Source organism: Anguilla anguilla, chromosome 10 (genome assembly GCF_013347855.1).
Source record: "Anguilla anguilla isolate fAngAng1 chromosome 10, fAngAng1.pri, whole genome shotgun sequence".
Taxonomy (NCBI): Eukaryota; Metazoa; Chordata; class Actinopteri; order Anguilliformes; family Anguillidae; genus Anguilla; species Anguilla anguilla.
The window spans coordinates 26,478,405-26,504,659 of NC_049210.1; the positions used below are offsets into that span (position 1 = coordinate 26,478,405).

At 38.7% G+C, this 26,255-nt stretch overlaps 1 protein-coding gene across 3 annotated transcripts in view; it reads left to right on the top strand.

Moving 5' to 3' along the window:
• Positions 1 to 26,255, top strand: part of plpbp (pyridoxal phosphate binding protein) — a 170,508-nt gene that overhangs the window by 23,054 nt on the left and 121,199 nt on the right. Inside the window, exon 2 of one of the 3 annotated variants that reach the window (XM_035380334.1) lies at positions 9,426 to 9,534. The exons of the other annotated variants lie outside the window; for them this stretch is intronic. Within the exon in view, the coding sequence (XP_035236225.1) occupies positions 9,484 to 9,534 (51 nt within the window). The 5' untranslated portion in view covers positions 9,426 to 9,483. The remainder of the gene's footprint in view (positions 1 to 9,425; positions 9,535 to 26,255) is intronic. 3 annotated transcript variants of the gene reach the window in all.

Consider the following 26,255-nt stretch of genomic DNA (forward strand, 5'->3'; position numbering starts at 1 on the left):
AAAACAATTTTTTCATGATTAATATTCCATTATATGATATGTGTTGTAATGTAATAACAAAAAATAAAATAACTTATGTTGCGATGTAAAACAGTGTCAATTGTGAATAGAACCAAGTTTCTGTTCATGATTTCCATTTTTATTTAATAATTAAATAACTGAATCAGCTTATATAGGCACACATCATATAGACCTAATGAAAAAAAAAGTATTCAATTGAAAAATTATCTAGGAATGTAGGCTTTTGTGACTAGAGGTTTAGCTAAATTATTACCTGAAGCTCCTTGGTGGCTAATGTCAGAAATCATAATTGCACAATGTGGCAAAATGCATGGTGTGGAAATTTTGAGGGGCGGAGGCACGGCCATTGCTCCTGATATTTTGCGAGGAACTTCTGGGGGGCATGGACCTCGCTTCTTTTTAGTAGGTGCTGCTGCTCTCTCTCTCCCTGTCTCTCTCTCCTTGTTAGTGTCCTCGTCATCTGACGTTATGATTATTTTCCAACTGCAAGGCTGGTCGGTTGACTGGCTGCAATAATACAAATTATTTGCTACGTTAGCAGTCTATAGTCCAAACACCTTTGCAATGGTCACTTTGCTCCAACAGAGCATGCGCGATTCAAAGTTTGAACAGGGAGTCTCCGTAGCGTTTGAGTTACTGCGGCTAATTACTCCATCATTATTCACACGTCTCGTAACAAGGCTAAATCGTATGCGAGCTACTACTACGGCTAACTATATACACAAATTTATCTCATTAGGATATACCCCTTGAAATGCATCATCTCGTAAAGTTACCGAATATGTTTTAACGTTTTAAATGTTAACATTACGGTCACATTTTTGTGCTTGATTATTACTCCCCACTTCCCATTTTACCTCAGCAAGCGTTACACCTCGGTGGATAATAAAGTACCGCTGCGTATCAGTGGATGTTGAGTGGTTCGGGGAGGGGTTACAGAACCACAAGCACAAGGTCGTATAGCATCTGGTTCAATCCGAGGGATGTAGTTTAAATATCGAATAAATGTACGGTATTGATTTGTATTAATTGATTGTTTTCCGTAATTAAATTACAATAATATATTTTTTTGTTGTTTTTGCATGTTTTTGCATTTTGACCAAGAATTGCGTGGTTGGTACACAAAATGCGTGCAGTTTGGCAGGTCAGCTCTTGTGTGCCCTCCATTATCATAGCTGCAATCTCCTGTGTGACAGTTAGGGCTCTCCAAATGGAAGAACTGGAGGCAGTTCGGGATAAAGTGTATGGCAGTGGAAAATTTGGCACCATCCACAGGAGTTTGGGGAATGCTGGGGCATCTGGGTGTTTGACATGACTTGTGGCCACAAATAGGAGGACACTGATATGACAGTGGTGAACCTTGCGGCACAGGTCCAAACCTGGAGTCAACCAGTGAAAGCTCAGACAAGCCATGCAGCACCGAGGATATTAGTGGTTGGGGTCTGAGGCTTTTTAGTCCTTCCCCAAGGGACAACACTGATGGGTCAGGGACGGTTCCTGAAACAAATGAAGCATAAAAAAACATAAATGTTAAAAGTACAGGTATTAAATTCATCGTCCTTCCCCACTTCTCTTGCAAGTTCAAATTGGTAACATACAACAATATGTTCATGAATACACAGTAGCCAACAGTATGACAGTACAATAATAATGACCATCACCTGTGTATGCTTGATAGTGTTGATTTACATACGCTCCTGGCAGATGGCTTTGGTTTCTTCACCACCAAGTCCTGAATAGGCTCTGCACAGATCCTCTGAGAATGATACGAACAAGCAGCCACAATTGTAGTAATGTCTTGCTTTAATATATCATCAGCTATTGTCATAGGGTTTTACACAATGTTGCACAAAGTTACCTATGTCCGTGGCCGATGCCATGTTTGCAGAGTGCTTGTGCAGGCCATAGTTGGTGGTACGCCAGCTTCACCTGCATCATGCTGTAATGGGCACTCTGAAACAGCATGGCCACGAGATGGTTGCATAGAACTTTGCCTGCTGCACAGGTGCATGATGATCCATTCAACTGAATAGGCTCTGTGCCAGCTTGGAAAACAATCTACAGTAAAGACGATAAACATATGTCAGACAAAATTTGTGTGCATGTGTGTGTCTCACAAAAAAAATGAGAACACAACAGGTCATTTTGGTTCATAAGATTAATATAAAAGAAAATCCTGGTTGTAACTTCCTGCCAAAAAAAAAATGGTCGTCGTTTGGATTTTTTTGGACAGTGCCCACTGTACAAGCCTTTGGAGGCAGTGTTATCTGGGGTTGCTTCAATTGGTCAGGTCTAGGCTCAGCAACATTATGTGGCAATAAAATGAAGTCAGCTGAGTACCTGAATGTACTGAATGACCAGGTTATCCCATCAATGGATTTTTCTTCCCTGACGGCATGGGCATATTCCAGGATGAAAATGCCAAGATTCATCGGGCTCAAATTGTGAAAGAGTGGTTCTGGGAGCATGAGGAATCATTTTCACACATGAATTGGCCACCACAGAGTCCTGACCTTACCCCATTGAAAGTATTTAGGATGTGCTGGAGGAGACTTTAACGGAGTGGTTCGACTCTCCTGTCTTCAATCACAAGATAATGCAATTCTGGACGGAAATAAATGTTGCATAAAGTTGTCGAAACAATGCCACGAGGAATGCGCGCCGTAATCAAAGCTAAAGGCGGTCCAACAAAATATTAGAGTGTGCAACCTTTTTTTTTTTGCCCAGGCAGTGTACAAATGGTATGGAACAGCTTTACAAAAGACCCAAGTTCATAGTGAGTCTGAGAAAATCTGCAACTGCAGTAAAATATTTTACCCCTTATATTATTAAAAACATAGTTGCTTAAATATTTTGTGCCATGCAGGCAGGATAGGATAATATTAAATTGCAAACCCCCTACCCCATGACAATACTTCTTATCTATCGGCCACCTAAACCAAACTCGGCCTTCATCTCAGAGATGCATGAACTTTTCACTTCACTCTGTACCACATCTGCCAATATTATCATACTTGGTGATTTCAATATTCACATTGCATTGGAGGATCTCAACCTAAAACAGCATGTTGATGTCCCTACACACACCAGGGGGCACACGCTCGACCTGGTCATCACTGACTCTGCCCCCATTAGCAATCTGCTGGTGTATGATCTGGGTGTGTCTGATCACAAGGTCATTTCAATGGAGCTGCAATCTTTCTCACACCATACCAAGCGCAAGTGCCAAATGAGTTTCAGAAACCTGAAAAACATCAACATCAACCCAGACATCATGACCTGGGACCTCCAGCAAATCTCCTCTGCAAACTTTTCATCAGCTAGTGCATCGGTGGATTTTTATAATAAAACCCTGAGCAGTGTCCTGGATCTCCATGCCCCTGTGAAAACTCGAGCAGTTACCATCTCACGCTCAGCCCCCTCGTTCACCTGCGAACTATGGAAAATGAAGGCAACTGGGCGTGTACTTGAGCGGCATCTCAAAATTTCTGGGCTCACTGTTCACAGATTAGCCTATCAAGAACACCAAAAGGCCTACTCAAAGTCCCTCAGAGAAGCACGGTCACAGTTTTACTCCAGCATTATCAACAAAAGTCCTGGCAACTCCAAGCAGCTTTTCTCCACCTTAAATCATCTCCTTATTAAATGATTAAATGTATTATTATTATTATCGCAACGTCGTCATCTGACTCAAGAGAACGAAAAAATCGGATCGGATTCTTATCGCACTGACCTGGATTTTGGCGATTTTCTTGCTCCCTACCACATGCCTATCAGCATGTTTCCTTTAGCACCTCTCTTGTTTTTATTGATTGTACTGTATCCACATGAGGTGCATGAAAGGTGTGGAGACCAAAATGAAGATTTCACGATTATATCCTATTTTATTAACCTATTTAGTCCATGTGACTGGTTGTATTCATTCTACTCTTATCCCCAGTAGACCAGGGTTTAGGAATAATCAATCAGTACCAACAAAAAAAATGTTTTTATTGTTCTCTTGCTTCTACTATCAGGAAATGTTCAACCTAACCCTGGCCCAGATTTTAATTGTTTGAACCACCCCTTGTGATTTCAAAGCTAGATCTGGGCTTGGTATTATTCACTTAAATGTTAGAAGTCTACTCCCTAAATTAGATCTAGTGAAAATTTGGGCAAAATCATCTGATACTGATATTCTTGTTTTATCTGAAAATTGGCTAAACAAATCTATCACAGACAAAGACATTGCAATTAAGGGTTACAATATTTTTCGTTGTGACCGTCCTAGAAAAGGTGGTGGCGTTGCCATTTATATAAAAAACAAATTTCTTGCTACCATCCTATCATCAGTATCTTTCAGCAGACAATTTGAACTTCTTGCCTTGAAATTGGAACTTCTTAAGGGCCATTATATCATTGTTGTAGGTTGTTATAGACCCCCCTCAGCAAGTAGTGAGGCTTTATCATCATTGAGTAAACAACTATCAACCTTAGATTTTAATGAGATTCTCCTTGCTGGAGATTTTAACTGGGACTGGTTGTCCTCTGTCTCTGACTGTTTTAAATCTACCTGTGACTCATTTAATCTTACACAACTAATTAATAGCTCAACTTGTCCAAATCTTAGATGCCCAGTGAAATCCTCTCTTCTTGATTTATTTTGAACAAATACTCCTCATAAATATTCGGATATTGGTATTTTTGCAAATGATATGAGTGACCATTGTGTTATAGCTACAGTCAGACAAGCTAGGCTCCCAAAATCAAGACCATGAATTGTTCTTAAACAAGATTTTAAGCATTTCTGTGAGCAAGCCTTTTTTCGTGATTTGTGGGACTTTGACTGGAACAAAATCTCTCTCATTAATGATGTAGAACTGGCTTGGAAATACTTTCATGATGCTTTTGCTAATATTATAAATAAACATGCTCCCTTCCGCAGATTTAGAGTAAAAGCCGAAACAATCCCTGGTTTTCCCCTCAGCTGTCCAGTCTACTAAAAGAAAGGGATGTTGCCTGGGGTAAGGCCAGAAAATCCATATCCCAGGCTGACTGGCTGATTTTTAGACGGCTCCAAAATCCAAAATTTACCTCTCTCATCAAAAAGGCCAAATCTGAGTTCTACCTTTCTAAAACTACTAGTAACTTGAATGATCCTAAGAAATTCTGGAAAGTAATAAAATCTTCATCTGGAAATGTAACCACCAATGAGTTGCCAGCATGCATTGTAAAAGACTCATGCACTCTAACTGATAAATCAGCCATTCTTAACTGCTTTAATGAATTAATTGAATTTAATTTAATTTATTTTTTACATACAGATACAGATCCAAGCTCCAAGATACAGATCCAAAACAGCCTAATGAGCGATGGGTTCACTCTTCACCCCAATTGCTTCTATGGTTCAACCATTCAATTTTACTTGTCTTGATGTGATAGAGGTCCATAGAGCCTTAAAGCAACTGGATCCTAACAAATCCGCAGGTCCTGACAAGCTTGAACCTTGCTTTCTCAATTTAGCTGCAGACTTTATAGCAGAACCTCTGACTCATATTTTTAATCTTACCCTATCCAACAATGACACCCCTAACATATGGAAATCTGCCTATGTTCTCCCTTTGTTGAAAGGAGGGGATCCATCAGTTGTTCATAACTACAGGCCAATCTCTAAACTGTGTTTTAGCTAAAGTCCTTGAAAAGTTTGTTAGTGAACAACTTAGACACAAACGGTATTTTATCACAACATCAGTCAGGCTTTAGAAAACAGCACAGCACAATAACGGCTGCAATTAAAGTGGTGAATGACATTATTGAGGCACTGGACTGCAAAAAATAATGTGCAGCTCTTTTTATAGATTTGTCCAAGGATTTTGACACAGTTGGTCATGTCACCTTGGTGGATAGACTCTACAATATTGGCTTATCTGAGCATGCAGTAAGTTGGTTTTCAAATTACTTGTCAGCTAGAACACAGTGTGTCCAGTTTTCTGGGTCTTCCTCTTCTTTCCTCCCTGTTTCAAAAGGCGTGCCCCAGGGGTCCATACTAGGACCACTGCTGTTCTCTATATATATGTAAATAATCTTCATGATAATTTATCAAATGCTGCATTCCATTTTTATGCAGATGATAGTTATTTATTGCTCATCACCGTCAGTAGTACAAACCCTTGAATTCTTGCAGTCTGCCTTTGATGTTGTTCAGTCCCATTTAACTCAACTTAAGTTGGTATTAAATGCAGACAAATCCAAATTCATGCTATTTTCAAATGGCAAAGAGATAATATCTAATCTCCCCAAGATCTTAACTGCTCAAGGGGTTGAAATTGAAATGGTCACAACATATAAGTACTTAGGTATTATTTTTGATCAGAACTTGTCATTCAAAACACACATTGAAAACCTTGTTTCCAAGCTGAAACTTAAATTAAGTTCCTTCTTTAGGAATAAATCCTGTTTCTCCCTCCAGGCAAGGAAACACTTGATTTCGGCAACTTTTTTTACCTTTATTGGACTACGGCGATCTGCTCTTTATGAATGCACCTGACCAGTGCCTAAAGAAGTTGGATACTGTATACCACTGTGCTTTACGTTTTATTACTGGCTGTGGCAATCTTGTGCACCACTGTGCTCTGTATGGTGGTGCTAAGTGGCCATCTCTGTATGTCCGCAGACTTTCACATTGGTTGGTTTTTATTTATAAATCTCTCCTTGGGCTGGTTCCTTCTTATCTGTGTACTTACATGTGTAAAAACCAAAATCAATATGGCCCGCTTTCTCACGATATCCTCCAGATGTTAGTTCCCAGAGTTAGGACAGAATTGGGCAAAACAGCTTTTAAATACGCTGCCCACTTTTCCTGGAATAAGGTACAGAAGGACCTGAAATTGTCAGAACTAGTTACTATGGGGAAATTTAAGTCAATTTTAAAGTGAAAATAGTACTCTTGGTCATTGTGATTGCTCCTAAATTTTAACTGATATAGTTTTTAGGAAATTGTACCTGTTTATGTACCTTGACCTTGTATTGCATTTTAACTGGATATTGTGTTCACTTATTTGTATTGTATGACAGTTGTATTTGTCTGTTTGTATTCTTGTGTTATTGTTGTAACAATTTTTATGCTGCTTCTTGGCCAGGTCACTCTTGAAAAGAGATTTTAATCTCAATGAGACTTTTACCTGGTTAAATAAAGGATATATATTTGTCAGTTTATTTGTAAATCTGTGGATTTTAATAAATGGGTAATACAACTCTAGGAACAGGTAGGGAAACTTCATTACATTCAAATTTATTTTCTTAAAGGTCCCACATCAGATAATGGAATATTCATTGAAAAGGAAAAAGTGGGAGACAATACTTCAGACTCAAAACTTTGCAAATGGCTGTAACGATTAGGAATGATCAGATCAGAGCTCTGCTGCTGCAGGGCAGCTTGCTATTCTGCCATTTGGATGAACGGTTCGCATTCCTCTTGACCACGGAGATTCGCCACCCTAGCTCCCCAATTATTGAATGAACTCCTCATTCCTTTGCAAACCACTTGGGTCCCTGCCCATTTTCTACTGTGGTCCCTTCAGACTGTACCTGGATTAACTGTCAGTACTCTACAGGGTATTGATACTGGTCTTTATTGGTCTCGGTTTGCTCCAGCTGGTGGAAAAGAGCACCCGCACCTGGGCTGCGTTAGCTAATCAGCTCAGGTGCTTAAGGTGTGCTGCTCTCCACAGTTTGGGGCAGAGACCGCAAGCAACACTTAGAGCATAGTTATTTTTTTTGTTTCGTTTATTTTGAGCACTAAAAAGAAAGGAATCCTCAGCTGGGATGTTGGAGGAGCAGGACCTGGTGCTCCCCGGCACTGCCGCATCTCCCTCCCCGGGGTGTCACGCTTGCCGTGCGACAGTTTGGTGCCGAAACCTGGGAGGGAGTGGTCTTGGCGTAAGCCAAATTAGCCTTCGGCTGAATTCTCGGGTGGAAGGTGTGTAGCAATCGGTCCACCAGAGAGGCGGATTGGTCTCGGCTGGGCCGGCTGGTAGAGAGAGCACACGCACCTGGGTTGCGTTAGTTAATCGGCCCAGGTACTTAAAGGTGTGCTGCTCTCCAAAGTTTGGGGCCGAGACCGGGAACTAACATCAAGAGCGTAGTAAAGATTTTCGTTTTTGTTTTTGTTTGAGCATTAAAGAGAAAGAAAGCAATCTTCAGCTGGGATGCTGGAGGAGCTGGACCTTGCCGAGAAAGCAGGTCAGCTACAGAGCAGGAAACTGAAAAGTTGCTGCTCTGTTTTACTTTCTTTTGTCTTTGTTATTTTAGCTGGTTGTTTAGGTATATTGTTTTTGCCTGGAACCTGGGAGGGGGAATGGTGAAGGTGTCCATTTATTTAATTGCATGTTTGTGTGGGTGCACTCTCTCTCTCCATGCAAAAGACAACGGTGTTGCCCGGTACTGCCGCATCTCCTCTCCCCGGGGTGTCACAGATGGCGTGTGACAGGCTGTAATGTAACAAAATGCGGAAAAAGTGAAGGGGTCTGAATACTTTCCGAAGGCACTGTCATTCTGACATTCTAATTTTATTGGAAAATTCAATGCATAAGTTTAGACAAAATGACGAACGGGGAGCCATATGCATTTCATGACGGCAGATTTATTGACTTTTTAAAAAAGTGACAATGACCACTGTAGCGTTTATACTGCTCAACTACTTTTTTAGTAGGCTACTGTAGCTACCTGCAAATGCCATGTTTCTAAATGAATGCTAGCTAGGCCTACCATCTACCTACATAAAAACAATTATAGGTATGTCATGTCTACAGCACCGTACAGCACCCCTTGAAAAACACTTCCATTTAAAAGCATAAAAAATGCTTCAATTACTAGTAGTACGTGAAAAAAATATGGTTATGCACATTTGACACACTTGTTACACATCAGAGAACACATTGACTTTTGCAGAGCTTTTTGTTTTGTATATCGTTCAATAAGCGAACTAATCTCTGGTCATAGTTAATACCCTTTCTTGGACAATAGTCTGTGATCATGTCAAAACTTAACCAATATGACTATTCTGCAGAAAATGTATTGTTTAAACTATTCAGTTAAATAATTTGTGGTAATTTCTTTGGTACTACTGTTATTTTCTGATATGCAAAGATTGATGGGTAATGTGTCTATTTATGCTATTGTCCAATGTCAAGTGTCTATTTGGTCACAACTGTTTACTAGAGAAAATAGAAAATGGACCCAGGAGAGAAAGTTAGACAAGTTGCCAGAGTTGGACTGGTTTTTTAAAAAGAAATTGCCGAAACTTCCATCTCAAACATGTCAAAAAGTCTGTCTGACCACAAGTATATCAACAACCTTCCTTGGTCAACTGCTGTCATTCAAGACAATATATAGTGGTCATATATAACTCTTAACTTCATCCCCAGATGTTGCAAGAATGTGACTCCACGTTTGGTGGCAGTCAGTAAGACAAAGCCACCAGAGATGGTTGTGGAGGCATATCAACAGGGACAACGCAACTTTGGAGGAAACTATGTAAGTACCCCTTTTGGTAACAGCCTTTGTTGGGAGGACACAGCTGTAACTTGTTTGTTGACTGGAGAATGGAACACAGTTTTTGAGACTCTTTTAACTTTACTGGAATATAATTTGCAACCTTGTCCAATTGTGGCTATTTTATGTACTGGATATTTGTGCTTTAAAATGCCAAGCAGGTTAGCACAGCATCTTTTTTCCTCATTCCTTGCCTTAGGTTATGTGATATGTAGAGACAGCAATGCCAATAGAAACATATGGGGAAGACATCAGAACCAGGAAGTATCATTTTTCACTCACCAGACATGTGCAGTTGTGTCTTTAGCCCCTTTCACACAGCTAATACTGCATCTGAGCTACCTCTGATGAGGTAACAGGTTCTCTTTCCCACAGAATTTGTAATGCGGTATTTGAGCCGTCTTTACCTTTCACACACAGTAGAACTCAACTCTCGTGAATGAATTGTTTACGTTCCCTTACCATAGTAACACACTTGACGTAGGCCCAAGCTATAACGTTACTTGTTATTTATTTTCATTGCAATCTTCTTATAATTTCCGGCAAAACAAACAAACAAACGTTACATTTTGAAGTGCAAAGTGGTCGCATTTTTTATGTATTAGTTTTTTGTGTTCTCTGCATTTACAAGGTGGGTCCAGGTATTTTCCTCTGTATGCCATTTTTTCGGTTGAGAGATAGGTGTGCGTGAACGCAGATCTGTAATGTAATTCGAACGCCGCCCAGAAAGCAGTTGTCGATGTTGCTTTCCGTTCCCACAGAAGAAATGTGGTAGTCGAGGTACCTCAAAAACACCGGGAGAGGTGTTTTCGATGCGGTATTTTAAAAGCCGTCGCAACGTGTTCACACAGACATAAGTGCAGTATTGAAGCCGTCTCGAAAACTCATTTTTTCTTCTGTTTGAAAGGGGTATTTGTTCATATGCCTGATCACATGTACAATGAAGAAAGCACAGAGCAGTTACTTATGAAGCCTATGTCAAAGCCCATTTTTTTCTAATTTCCTTTCGGGTAATAAATGCCAAATAAATCTTTCATACTGGTGATGTGCAGCAACGGCTAATTACAGAGCTCATGTACCAAGATGGCAGAGCACATCAGCAAGTGCTGTATGTTGTTTTTGTGTAATTGCATTGGCCAATACAATAACAGGTGCTAATGCATGGTCACAGTAGGTTAGAAACATATTTTAACTTAATATGCCTTGCCTAGCTACTAAGAAACACAACTATAGGGCTACCATTTTATTAAACAATTTAGCTCAGTTATCAAGGGAATTATGGGATTCTTGAGAGGTAAATGTGAACCTGTGGTAGTGTTGCATAATTCCCTTGATAACTGAGCTAAATTGTTTAATAAAATGGTCAGCGTTTGAGGGTTTTCTCCCCACTGGAGTTTTTACCTTATGTACTTGTTATTTGGGGGTTCACGTCTGGTGTTTGCTCTTTTTTCTCTGTTCTTGCTCTTGCTACTGTTTGTGACAGTTTTTTGTAAAACTTCTTTGTATTTGCTATACAAATAAAATTTAATTTAATTTCCCTGAAAAGGTGTATCCCCGAGTTTAAACCTGAACAGCTGGTACAATTGTAAGCCAACACAAGCTGTTGTTTTTTTAAATTTTTATTTCACCTTTACTTCACCGGGCAAGTCATTAAGAACAAATTCTTATTACAATGGCGGCCTGACAAGTGACAAAAGCCACTTAAGGAAGGGGAGGTGGGCTAGAATATAAAAGCATGTTTAAAAGCACAAATACATCAATAATAACAAACTGAACATAGGCACATGAAAACACAGGCAAGCAAACAACAGTCAACAAATGAGATATGGGGGAGAAGAAAAAAAAAGAAAAGAAAAAAAAAACCCAAAGAGTGTTTATGGGGATATTACATGGTAGAAAAACAGTTGCAGGAATTAGTGAAAATATGTCTGAGATGGCATGTTTGAAGGCAGAAATGGTAATAAATTTATCCAGTTTTTTGCAGAGCATTCCAGTCGCAGGCAGCAGCGGATTGAAATGATGCAAGACCGAGGGAGGTGTTGGTTTTGAGAATTTTTTAATTGGATATGGAGTGAGGACCGGGTGTTGTGTGTGACAAACATAGGGTGCAGCAGATGACATAAGTAGGGAGGTGATAGACCGAGAAGAGTCTTGTAAATGAGAGTAAGCCAGTGAATGTAACGACGGGTGTGAAGGGAGGGCCAGTGACCAGAGAGTAAAGCATGCAGTGGTGTGTTTTGAGGGGGGCATTTGTGGCAAAACCGGATAGCAGAATGTAAAGAGTATCAAGCTTGCAAACGTGTACCTTGCATGCAGACCTGTATATTATGTCACCGTAATCGAACATGAGGAGAACAGTCATTTGTATGAGGGTGAGTTTTGGCAGCAGAGGTAAAAGTGAAACGATTTCTATAAAGGAACCCGAGTTTGGCCTTGACCTTAGACTGCAGCTTAGAGATATGGTGGGTGAAGGATAGCGTGCTGTCTAGCGAGATGCCCAAGTACTTATAGACTGTGACCTGATCTAGGGTAGCTCCCTCACTGGTGATGAAGTTGAGGACTGGAGGGGGTGTGGCACCCTTCCGGCAGAACCACATAACCTTAGTCTTGGAGGTGTTAAGAGACAGTTTAAGGTGGGTAAAAGCCTGCTATCCTAGATAGCTTGATGTTGATGTTAGATAGCTTGATGTTAAGGTCAAGTAAATCAAACTGTTTAGGAATGGACTTTAGCCAAGGCTATAGTGCACTGAAGGTGTTCTTTGGTAAGATTGCCACCCCCCCACCTTAGATGACCTATCCTGTCGAAACAGATTGTAACCAGATAAGTTTACATCAGAGTACGGAATAGACTTATGCAACCAGGTCTCAGTAATCACTAGAACTTCTGGATTTGAGCTCTCCACCCATACTTTAAGCTGATCAGTCTTGGGTAATATACTTCTTGCATTGACATGCAGAAACCCCAGGTTTTTATGGGAACAAAAATCACCAAAACATAGATCATTTGAAGCTAAGCCAGCATTGGGGAAAGCAAAATAAAATGGAGGACCAGGGTGGACATGAACATTGCCAGAAATCATAAGCAGTAATACAATCAAAACACGGCAGAGAACAGAGGAAGCACTACAATGTTGTAGTTTTTGAGACAGTTGTATGTACATTGGATGGCAACAAAATCATTTTGTGAAGCAATCTCATAATAAAACATGACAGCAGTGGCAGAATGATAGAGTTCATGTTTGGCGTTAACCCAAAAGTCCTTACTACCATTAAAGAAACAGTGTCTGTGTACGAACATTGTCTGTTTCGCAGCTGGGTAAACAAGCAGGGTCATAAAGTACATTTTCAGGCACAACTGCAAAGCAGTTTGAAGGGAGCCATAGTTAGTCCAGTTGAAAACAGAGAAAGAAAAAAAACAAAAGAACAATTGCACTCACCCAAATGCTAGCAGACCACAGCAAAGCGACCTAGCTGGGTGGTTAGTAGGTAAGGGAGAAAAAAAATGAGAGAGCTACCTAGCTAGACGGCTAGGCAGAGGAGGAGGTTAGAGAGGGGGGGACAGCAAGGGCACTGCTAGATGGCTAGCAGATATGGGAGGCAATAGTAGTAGAAGCAGCAATCCAGGCCAACAGGGCCAAGGCCAGGCTAGATGGTTAGCAGTTGGGGGGGGCGGTGATAGCAGCAGTAGCAGCAGCAACCGAAGCAACAGCATCAGCAACAATCCAGATCCACAGGCCCAAGGCCACGCTAGATGGATTTGTAATTAGGAGAGGCAGTGGCAGAAGCAGTAGCAGCAGCCGTAGCAGCATTAGCAGCAGCAGCTGAAGTGTTAGTAGCAGTCCGGGCAAACAATGCCTGAGGCCTGAGGCCTGGAGAATCCAAATAAAGCAGAAATTCCTTACCAAGTTTTATGAAGAGGTTGATGTAGCCTCTTTTAACTTGCTTTGTAAAAATACCAGGATAAATAAAGAATTACAAGATATTAGGTGGATAGAATCCAGTCCCAAGTTCTCAGAGAAGCATAGTGGCAGCCATCTTGGAAAATGTGACAGCCATCTACAAAAGTGTTTTGTCAGAATAGCTTACTTATTGCAAATGTGCCAACACTGACCAGGGATAATGGGATAATTCGGATTAACCTCTTAGCGCAAAGCCCCTAATGGTTAGATTACTGAACTCAGACATTCAATGCTACTGCAAACAAATTATGAGTTAAAAACAGAAACACTTTGTTTTAGTTTCATTCAGTGTTGCCAACTAATTTTCAGGGGAAGATGCTACAGGCAGGTCGACTTGCTAAAAGTTGCTAAATGACGTTGTGATGTCATTGCGTGATGACGGCATTACGCAATGACGTAAAACTGCATCATTACTTAGAATACACAATGACGTTACTCAAATTGACTGGCCATCTCGGTGAAAAATATGATTCGAAATTTGTTAGTTAGATTTGTTTGTTTATATCACATATTTTTATTTGTAAAAGTAACAAACAAAAATAAAATAAAATTAAGTTTGTCTCGTTGAACGCATGCTACTTTTTTTATTGATTCTATTTCAGTGTTACAATACATTGTATAGAAAAATATATATTACAGTTGATCACATTGAAAGATCATTTTAAAATATTATATTCATACATGAACAATATCGACATATAACAAAAGAAGAAGAAAAAAAACAATTAAGCTGCAAGCGGCGTTGGAAGGGGTACAAGCATCGCCCCTATGGGGCGATTTTAAATGGTTTTGTCCTCATGATCATATATCTTCACCCAACATATCTACTGAATAATCATGATGATTGCATAAAATATTGATGACTTATGGCCAATTTTGTGCTAAGAGACGCTGTCGGATTACTTAGTTGCGTTGCCATGGATGTGTTCTAGTTGCTTGCTGCAAAGGCCTTTACTATGTTGTAACAGTTAGATGGCATGTCGTAACACTTAGATGGCCCGGCGTGTATGTAGAGCTGCAGTGCTTCCGCGCTGCAACTAAAAAGGCATCAGACTAGTATTGTCACGATAACAAAATTTTGACTTTGATACCTATACCAGGTTTAGTAACACAATACTTGATACTGAAACGATACTTGAAACTTAAACAATACTGATTCAATACTCTGTACCTAACGATACTGAAATTACCTTAATAGATCAGAAATGTAATTTCCACAAGGGTTGACTTCATTTTCGAATTCACGGTTTATTAACAACCTTTATGTTGAAGCCTGTTCAACATATTGATAAGCATATGCCTTATAGTTTTTACAACACTAAACAATGGATAAATATATTAAATGTATTCAAAATTTAAACAAATGTGAACTAATAATCTTTAAACAGGTCTTTCACTTTTAAACAGCATATTTTAATAACAATACAGCATCCTATAATAAATATTTCCAGATTAGAACACCTATCACTACTGAAGTGAACTGAGAGGAAGCTTGCGCTGTATCGACGAGGGTGAATGCACAAGCGCACGTCACCTGACTTGGCTACCTTAGTTGCTACTGCCATCTAGCAAAATTTATGACAAATTACACCTTTCATCCTCTCAATCAGTAATGCGGGTGACACGTTTTCCTGGCTTTTACATTTGACCTAAAAGGACTGAACGTCGGAAAATTCTAATACCGAACCGTTTTTTTTTTTTAAGTACCAAAAAAGTGCTAAAGTTTCAGTATGCCGTGTGACACTACGTCAGACACATATTCCAATCCATTGCTCAGCTTAGAGAATGCACATTTCAGAGCACCTCAGAGACAGATAGTTATTAGTAGTGTAATAGTTTGTGACGCATACAACAGTGATGAGGAGAGGGTTGGAACATTGCCAAAACGTGGTGGACGATTGAAAAGTGTTTTCATATTGTCCCATCCCCATCTGTCATTATGCTGAGAAATAGCTAAACCATTTTTTTTGATAGTATTTGAGTGTCTCTGCAAACGCGCGAAAACACGCTGGTATAATAAAACAATGACGGTGTATATAGCCTGTATATATAGTCCGCTTCGTTCCGTTGCTACCATAATAGAACAAACGTTCTTGTGTCTACAGCTGAAGTTTCTCCCTGCAATTACTAATATTGAATATAAACAAAAGACGCAATTTATGCTATAGTTTCTCAATGTCTAAATAAATAATATGGTACTCTGCGCGCAGCACGCGGGTAGTAGGGATGGCGAGTTAATATTTGTTTTTTTGTTTCATTTTTTTCAATGTCGTATTTATTATTTGAAATATGTATTATTCTAACGCTTACATTACAGTGTGAAATATCCACATTATGTAATACCACTAACCTATTTAAAGACACTCAATTTAAAAAATAACGCATATAACCGAAATATTTTGAGCAGTAATACTTACAAAGCAATGATGACATTGTATCTGTGTTTAGTACATAGAGACAGAGACAGTAAATCAATTAAACGGTCCTATCCGCTTCTGTTTTGCTCCAGAAAACGATGTCTGGTAGGTCTATCAGCAAAGATATGCCTTAGCTATGCCCCGAAGTCCTCAATAATAATAGTACTTTCCAAGAAATTACGCAATGTCCTTGACAACGTTTCGTTAGGTGCGGCGTCTTTACTGCTACCCCACAGTGAATGTGATGATAAGAAAATTTTCTGTTACACTGACCGATAAAACGCGATTCCAAAAGCAAAATCAGAGATGTTATACATAGTTCGAAAGCTTATACTATCAGCTACTGAATAAATGAATTGTCAATCAAGCCAGGCTGTACTAAAATGGGTGACAACGCCGTAAACAACAGGTGTGGTATTACGCACAGCTATTTTTGAAGGTACCCAGGCATCACAGATGTGCGTATATTTCACAAACGGATTGTCCAAGACAATATATGACCACGCAGTCTCAAAGGGACATCTCTACGCGTAAAACCAACGGTAAAGGTTGTATATTTATTCAATATTTAGTCCCAGATATTGACTGTAGAACGTCATGGTATCATTTTTTAAAAACGTTGTCTCGTTTATTTCGTTACTCAGTGAGCAGCCTTTTCACTGCCGTATTGGCATATCTTAGGGCTATTGTCGGGTTTATCTTGTTGCTATGACGGAATAGGATTTTTGAGTGGTGAACAAATATTTTTATGAATGCCCATATTGTCCATTATGAAGTTCAGAACCTCCCCTCACTGTCAAAAACTAGACCCGACGGTGTCAGATTACTTAGTTGCGTCGCCATGGATGTCTTCTAGCCGCTTGCCGTAAAGGAGTTTACTAGATGTCATAACACTTTAGATTTGGAGCTACAGCTGTTCCGCACCCCAACTAATAAAAAAGTCCAAATGGCGGGCAAACAATATGGCGGACATAGGTGGTGCCAATGGCAAAGTTGTAGAGCACCTTCAGATGCATTGTTCGATGAAGTTCTGTGTTGATCTGACTTATGGTGTGGGAGTTATAGCCTTTTACGCGTGACCCTTTGTTATAGCGCCACCATCTGGCCGACATAGGTGATTTGTAGTGCCTGAGTAGTGAGGGGCCATAGAAACCTTATGGTTGCCGAGCCTCAGACACTTTTAATGGAGAAAAATAATAATAATCCTAACCGATACAATAGGGTTCCACCAGCTTCGCTGCTTGGACCCCTAATAAGGACAACATCAAACTGTATGAGGAAAATGTAGATTAAACATTATACAACTCATTTATTTTTTCTGGATTATTTTTCCGGTTATCTGGGAGTTCTTAATAGCTTTCTTGTTAGTTGTTATCTTAGAAACAGAGTCAAAGAGATAATGTAGTTCAACACAAAACAGACGGAGGAACGCATGCTACTGCTGCTGCAGTCAGCCAACAATGATTGCTACTGCTGCCTGTGCCTGGCTACTGTGCTGAGCCGTCACTACTGCTGACGTCACTCACAATGCACTTTTGCAGCCAGGCAGAAAGACTGTGTGTTGTGACTGAGTGTGTGACAGAGAAAATTGTTTTGTGTTATTTAGAGGGAAAATGCGTGCATTTTAGCATTTGAGTCAAAATTTGGTGAACCTAAATTTGTTGCTAGGTGCTTTTTTGAAAAAAAAGTTGCCAGGGTAGTCCGAAAAGTTGCTAAATCTAGCAACAAAACTGCTAAGTTGGCATCACTGGTTTCATTAGTAGATGATACATGACAACTATGCCGAATACGGAGTTTCGCAGCGCCACCAGATCGCTCTGGTTGCTCATTTAACACTCACCCTCTCCCTGCAGTCTCATCTGCAACTACACCCCCCACCCACGACATAATGGACAATATCGTCTATCTGGGCATTCATAAAACTATTCTTTCACCACTAAAAATCGTATTCCTTCATAGCAATAAGATAAACCCGACAATAGCCCTAAGATATGTCAATACAGCAGTGAAAACGCTGCTCACTGAATAACTAAATAAACGAGATAAAATTTGCAAAAATAATACCATGTCATTCTACAGTCAATATCTGGGACTAAATATTGAATAAATATACAACCTTACCATTGGTTTTACGCGTAGAGATGTCCCTTTTGAGACTGAGTGGTCATATATTGTCTTGGTCAATCCGTTTGTGAAATACGCGCATTTGTGACGCCTGGGTACCTTCAACAATAGCTGTCCGTAATACCACGTGTTGTTTACAGCGTTGTCGCCCTTTTTAGCACAGTCGGGCTTGATTGCCAATTCATTTCAGGGCTCCAGACTAACTTTTACATTGGTTGCACTGGTGCGCCTAACGTTTTCATTTAGGTGCACCTGCACATAATTTAGGTGCACCCAAAATTTTTCACTGCTCCTTTTGGCACCACAATAGTACATTTTAATCGTTACCTTTTTTGTAATTTCTTAACACATTATGTAGGTGATTGTAAACAGGAATAAAGGTGCAGATAAATGTTTTTTCTTTATTTAAATCAGCACCAAACAATAAATCATTTTAAAAAATAAACTTAAGTGCTCATGTTTAAAGTGCTTGACAAACTCAAATAAATAAATCAAACTCAAATAACTCAAACGAAAGTGTGCGCTGCTCCTGGAGGAATACAGGGCGCGGTTTCACACGTGCACACTAGTGATGCGCAGATCGGCTCTGACGTCCTCCGAATCGCATCATCCATCCGAATTGCATCATCCATCCGCTACCCACCCGAACTAATTATTTTCTCCAATTTAGAGACCCCTAAGCCGAGTATTAGGGCCACATTGAGGGGGAAAAAATCAGAGATTTCGAGAATAAGGTCGTAATATTACGAGAATAAAGTCGTAATTTAATGAGAATAATATAAAGTAGTAATTGTACGAGAAAAAAAATCATAATACGTGAAAAATCGTAAACATTTTGAGGAAAAAAAACATAATTTTTAGAAAAATATATTACCAGCAACCAACAAAACGGGCGAGAGGACAGTAATGGTAGCCTGAGCCTGCAATTTCCTCCAAGTCCGTGTGGTTCTTTTTTCGGAATAGAAAAGTTTCTTGCACAATCTTTTCAAAGTCCTGTTACTTATGATAATATGGTGCTGATGTGCTAAAAGATTAAGTATCTCGTTATTTGTGAAACCTATACTAAAGTATAACTTCACAAGATGCTCCACGGTCCTCATTTTAACGCAGGCGGCAGGCTGCTCTTCTGATGTTTCCCCACGTAGCCTAAAATTACGACTTTATTCTCGTAATATTATGACTTTATTCTCGTAAAATGACAACGTTATTCTCGTAATATTACGACCTTATTCTCGAAATCTCAGATTTTTTTCCCCCTCAATGTGGCCCTAATACCTGATCACACTTTACCATTATTTCCCATTATTTTGCAACTGTTGCATATGACATACCCAGCACTTGACTGTGCTGGGTACTAAATCGCTCCCACATGGAACTTTTCTGCCCTTCCTTTTTTTTTTTTTTGTTTTTTTTTTAAATTCTCCTTTTTTTAATTTTCTCTCGGATCTTTTTTGCCTCCATTGCTGCTTAAGACAGATGGATGCCGCAATTGGCGCAATGAGAGTCTGGTCTGCTAATTCGTGCCTGACGAGAAATGGAGCTTAAAATATGTTCACGTTTTTGAGAATGTAATTAATATTTTCCTCATTAATGATGTATTATTTCACCCACCCACACACCATCCGCTTTTAATCAGAATGTTAATTTTTATGACTCGGCCCGCCTGATCAGCGGATTAACTGCGGTGCCCGCGGATATAACTGCGATCCGCGCATCACTAATACACACATTCCTTATTTTTTTCCCCACCCGCATTCAGCAAAGAAGAATATCACGGTTAGAGCCAATCAGAGGCAGAGTAGGTGCGGGTCTGGAGCCTTGCATTTATTCAGTAGGTGAGAGTATAAGCTTTTTAACAATGCATAACATGTCTAATTTTGCTTTTGGAATAGCGTTTTATAAGTCAGCATAACCGAAAATGTTCTCATCATCGCATTCACTTATGCATTCACTCTGTGGTAGCAGTAAAAGAAATGTCACCAATTTTTTGTAATTTCTTGGAAAATACTATTATTATTGAGGAATTCTGGGCATAGCTAAGCCATATATTTGCTGATAGACCTAGCTGACATAATTTTCTGTAGTAAGACAGAAGCGGATAGGACTGTGTCATTGATTTACTGTCTCTGTCTCTAGCTACTGAACACAGATAAATGGTAAATGGTAAATGGACTGCATTTATATAGCGCTTTTATCCAAAGCGCTTTATAAGATTTATCATTGCTATGTAAGTATTAGCCTACTGCTCAAAATGTTTCGGTTATATACGTTATTTTTGAAATTGAGTGTCTTTAAATAGGTTAGTGGTATTTTATAATGAGGATATTTTACACTGTAATGTAAGTGTTCGTTGGTAGTTTTTGTGATGCATTCAACAGTGATGACGTGAGAGTTGGAAGATTGCCAAAACGTGGTGGACGGTTGAAAATTGTTTTTGTGTCGTCCCACATGGAGTTACTTTTGTGTCTTTATTATGAAATCAAACAGAATAGATTTGAGGGCAAAACTTTCCACACTGCAATCAAAAAATAGATTTAAGAGCAAAACTATCGACACTACAATCAAAAAATGTTTTATTGCAAGTAAAATAAATTTGTGATTAAAAATGTATTAATGCGAATCAAACACTTTTGTTTTTAAATCCAAAAGTTTTGTTTGCAAATCCAAAAGTTTTGAACACAGTTTTTTGCGAATCCAAAAGTTTTCGTGGGCGGGACCTACACTGAAAGATGTAAGACACGTCTCTATTGGCCAGTCTCAATAGAGTCAAACACTGTATAGTTCCAGCGTTGAACCCCATTCATTTTCAGTGTTTCCGAGGCACGCTCGCTGGTAAGTTGATGAAATGACTGCATTTTTTGACATTTTAACGCATTAGCGGATCTCTCATCAATTTAGTCAATAGTGGTATTTTATGTAGTCAGTTTTAGTTAATGTTTATCGCAAGATAATAGCTTGTTAGATTCTAAATGCAGTTAGCTAACGTGAGCAACACTTCGCTACCATAACCAGTTGGTCTACATTTACCTCAAATTAATTGCAGTTATTGGTGTTCGTTGGCATACAAAGTTTATCTTTGGTTATTAGATTTATTGTTAAAATTATCAACACTTAGTTTCGACCGTAATAGTACATCTGATTACAATGAATGGTAGCTAGCTGAACTAGATAACATGGCTAGTTTGTATCTAGCAAGGTTGTTCCTTTGTTAATTCAGTTATATACACATTGTTTCTTAGGGATGTATCAATGACAGGTGATAAGATCAGCAGAATAAATGTGGATTATCACAGTAAAAAGAAAGTATAACTGCAGGTAGCTAATTACTTCACATATTTTTCTGTTGAAGAGCTGACATGTGAAAGCATGGGAGACTAACTTTGATGACCTAGCAAGCCAGCTATCTATAAAGGATCCAAAAAGCAACAAGGTATGTAATTGTTTTATATAGCATCCAAAACTTAATGCCAATACCACTTAAATAGTTGAAGATATTTGAAGATACAGTTAGACACTGAAACAATTTCTGCTTATATAATCCCTGTAGGATATGTGATATTTATACTAAAAAACCAAGTTTCCCACAGAAATTTCTGAAACTGTGGTGGGTGAACTCTAAACCCCCTAAAATATTCAAATCAAATAAAGTTTTATTGTCACATACACAATCATACACAGTACAATGTATAGTGAAATTCTTAGGTGCCTAGCTCCAGAACGAAGCTAACAATTAGATAAATACAATATAATAAATGTGAATCTAACAATAGAATAGAAAATGAATCTAGCAATTAGATAAAATAAAATAGAATAAAGTAAAATAGAAAACTGGGGTGGTAAAAATCCAAATCCAAATCCTGAGGCGCCTATGAAAGCTCTTGGAGCAGCAGGACGCTTGCATGCTGTGGAATGGAAATGTTAGAGATGGAGAAGAGATACAAGATGTGTGCTGTTGTAGAGAGCATGCATGATCAACTCCATAACTCGCTATCTCCTTGTTTTGTTTTCTAGGATAAAATGATTACGTGCAGGAGCTGAATAATTTGGATATTTTATATTTCAACCACTATAATGACGTGTGTGTGTGTGTCCAGTCTGAGGTTTGTGAGCGGCAGTCGTGACAGTAAGGCCCGGATCTAGCACTACCAACAACAGGAGTGGAAGACCATGGGTGGGGGAACAGACTGGACCTTTACCCTCTCCCTGGACATATTATATAATAAAATGTTTTGTTGAATGCAATTGGTTGCCTTGTATATTCTGTACTATTGACGAAACTTCTTTCTTGGATTAAATTGAGCAGTTGCTGGCATGATTGATATTTAGATTAGATTCAACTTTATTGTCATTGCACAAGGTACAAGTACCGAGACAACGAAATGCAGTTTAGCATCTAACCAGAAGTGCAAAAGAAGCAGTAAGTGCTGTGCTGTGTAATGTACATATTTATAATATATAAATAGAATAAACAGTAAGGGTAGGTATGAATGTGCTAAAATAACAGCTCGAGGTATGATAAGAATACGATGTACACATTATAGTGTTTATTTCTGATCTATAGTGTGTACATCATATTCTTATCATACCTCGAGCTGTGTGCATGTTTATGTGAATGTCTTAACATAAGATAACATTAGGATGTGAGTAATTATGACCATAGAAGCACGAGAAAAATATTAGTGCATACATACTGTAAATTAATAAATTTACAGTATGTATTCATTAATATTTTTCTTAACTGTTCACTATGTTATGGGAACAGTACCCTTTCCCTCCAAAATTAAACACACAAAAACTGATTAAAGCTGTCTCTCCGCCACTCCCCAGAAATGCTATATATATTGAATTTAAGTGTCGTCAACGTAGTAAATTGCACTGTGGTCTGATGTTAGTAAATGAGAGGTAGTTTTGAAGTCCATGGAGAGGACAGAAAATCAATGTGCATGTTCCGTCTTAGTAATAGCAAGAATGTTATGTTTGAACTGGTGCATGTAGATTGCTTTTGTCTAACGAGTCTTTCTTGATATAATTGTGCCACCGTGTTAACACATTACTACGGTTGTGGCCGGGTCAGGCACTCTTCACGGTAAGAAGAAATTTTAGGGTAGCGCTTCCGATATTGCTTGTGTCGAAAGTGCTGCGACAGAAACAGCGATAGATTTACCCACTAGCCACATCTGTCCAAAATGTAAACAAGTCAGGCAGTTTTCACGGTCGGGAAAAATTTATGACAACGTAACATACCTATGACGAGTGAGTGACTAGCTAATTGAGCTAAGCTAGCAGCTACATGCTGACAAAATAATATGTATTTTTTAACCCATGACAACATCACAGATCGTTAAACAAAAGCAATCTACATGCACCAGTTCAAACATAACATTCTTGCTATTACTAAGACGGAAGTTATGTGTCAACATACCTGCGCATTGATGTTCTGTCTTCTCTGCTCCCGCTCTGTCTTCTCCATGGACTTCAAAACTCCCTCTCTCGTTTCCTAACTGTGGATGTTGCCAAGCTGTCACTCCGATTGAAACTGGCCAATAGAGAGACGTGTCTTACATCTTTCAACATAGGTCCCGCCCATGAAAACTTTTGGATTCGCAAAAAACAGCGTTCAAAACTTTTGAATTTGCAAAGAAAACTTTTTGATTCACATTAATACATTTTTAATCACAAATTTATTTTAATTGCAATAAAACATTTTTTGATTGCAGTGTTGATGGTTTTGCTCTCACATCGATTTTGTTTGATTGCATAATAAAGACACAAAAGTAACTCCATAGTCCCATCCACATACAAGAAAACATACGAGAGTACAGGGTATAGGGTTAATTATTACACATTTAGATACTGTACTGCATTGTGTGACAATATTTTTGCATTATTTTAAATCTGACGTCAATGTTTCATCTTAAACCTTCATAAGGGGCTCATTTATATGCTTTATAATGGACAAAAGGATTTTATTCATTTTTGGAGAGATTTTGGATATGTTTCTGGACCCCTAGCTATTTTAGACCACTGTACTGACGGAAAGATTGTAATTCCCACTTGAAAATGATACAACAGTGAGTTTCTTCATTCAAATGGTTGATTTGTAATGAAATACATGATTATGTTATGATTTACCAAAATGCATAATTTAGACATTTTGGATAGATTTGGAAATCCACCGTTGCGTATCCACCCTTCGATTTGATGCACTTGTGGTCAAGGAGTTTTTGATCCAGGACATGTATAGTTTAACCTGTTGTATATTTGCAATCTCTCAGTATTTCATTGCAAACTAAAAAAGAGCAAATTGATTTTAGATTTTTTGCCTAGACAATTGCATTTGTGGCACTTTAGTTTATATTCATTTGTACCATTTACAATACAAGTTAGTATTGTAAATGGTACAAATGTCTTGCTTCATTTAAGCTATTTTTGAAGTCTCTGTGTTGCTCACATCTGGAGTTATAAAGATTTAAATAGGGTACTCCCTAAATGGGCATGGGTTGGTCAGGTTTGGCATGTGCGCAAAGGGGTTAAGGTGATCAGACATATTTCCGCATAATCCAATCAGGATGTGCAATAATATTATTACATATAAAATAACAGGACAGTAGACACTCAGTAGGCAGTTGATATATTTGGTGTCAAGAAATAACTATGAGGCACTCTTCTTAGAAGTTCTTGTTAAGTTTTAAAATGTCTTTTATTAATATTTTGGCACATCATCGGGAAATATTAAGGGAACCTACATGTTTCTCACTGTAATTATGACCGCAAACAACATGAGAGAGGCAGTTGGGCTAATGACCTTTTTCTGCCTAATTTTAACATTCATTATCAAGGCTCACCAAAATATTCCATAATCTTCAGCTTAATCATAGTTGTTTTAATATAGTTTTGGACATAAACTGTTTCTTTTATGTGAAGGTTATGCGACTGATTTAATACTGAGTAATATGAATTAAACTGAATAATATATTCAATTTATATAATTCAAATTAAAACACTTATAAATAAACTGCCTTTAATAATGCAATGATTATGAATAAATAAATTATGCAATCATGACATACGTGTCCATTGCAAAGGAGTGACACCTTTAACCATGCCCCTATTTCGCAATTTTAACATTTACTGTAAGCCAATACTGTGAAACCAGGAGCCACTTGATAAACCAAATGCCACACCTAGACTCAGCTCTAGACCTTTTGCTAGCTTTCTTGTGCATGAAATAATGATGCAACAACGCACAGTTGGCTACTTATAAAAAAAGGTGAAATTCCTACACGGATCACCCAATAAGGATGCTCAAATTAAAGCTGACAGTCTGTACTTTAACCTCGTATTCTTTGTTTCATTTCAAATCCAATGTTCTTGAGTAGAGCAAAAACAACAAAATTGTCACTTACCGAATACTTACGGAACACACTGCATACGATGCCTTCGGATAGTATTCAGGCTCCTTCACTTTCTTCCACAATTTTGTTATGTTGCAGCCATATTATCAAATGGATTAAATTAATTTTTATTCTCATCAATCTACACACATGATGACAAAGCAAAAATAGCTTTTTAGAATATTTAGCAAATTTTAAGAAGGGTAAACTGAGGCCATAAAGGGATTCACATGGCGAACAACAATGGTGAAATGGGTGTACCTAATAATATGGTCTCTTAGTGTGTGTGTGTGTGTGTGTGTATATATATATATATATATATATATATACACACCGGCCACTTCATTAGGTGACAGGAGTGGCACCCGGCATGGTCTTCTGCTGCTGTAGCCCATCTGCTTCAGGGTTTGACATGTTTTGTGTTCAGAGGTGCTCTTCTGCATACCTCAGTTGTAACAAGTGGTTATTTGAGTTACTGTTGCCTTTCTATCAGTTCGAACCAGTCTGGCCATTCTCCTCTGACCTCTGCCATCAACAAGGCATTTTCGCCCAGAGAACTGCCGCTCACTGGATATTTTCTCTTTTTCGGACCATTCTCTGTAAACCCTAGAGATGCTTATATGTGAAAATCCCAGTAGATCAGCAGTTTCTGAAATACTCAAACCAGCCCGTCTGGCACCAACAACCATGCCACGTTCAAAGTCACTTAAATCACCTTTCTTCCCCATTTTGATGCTTGGTTTGAACTTCAGCAGATCGTCTTGACCATGTCTACATGCCTAAATGAATTGAGTTGCTGCCACGTGATT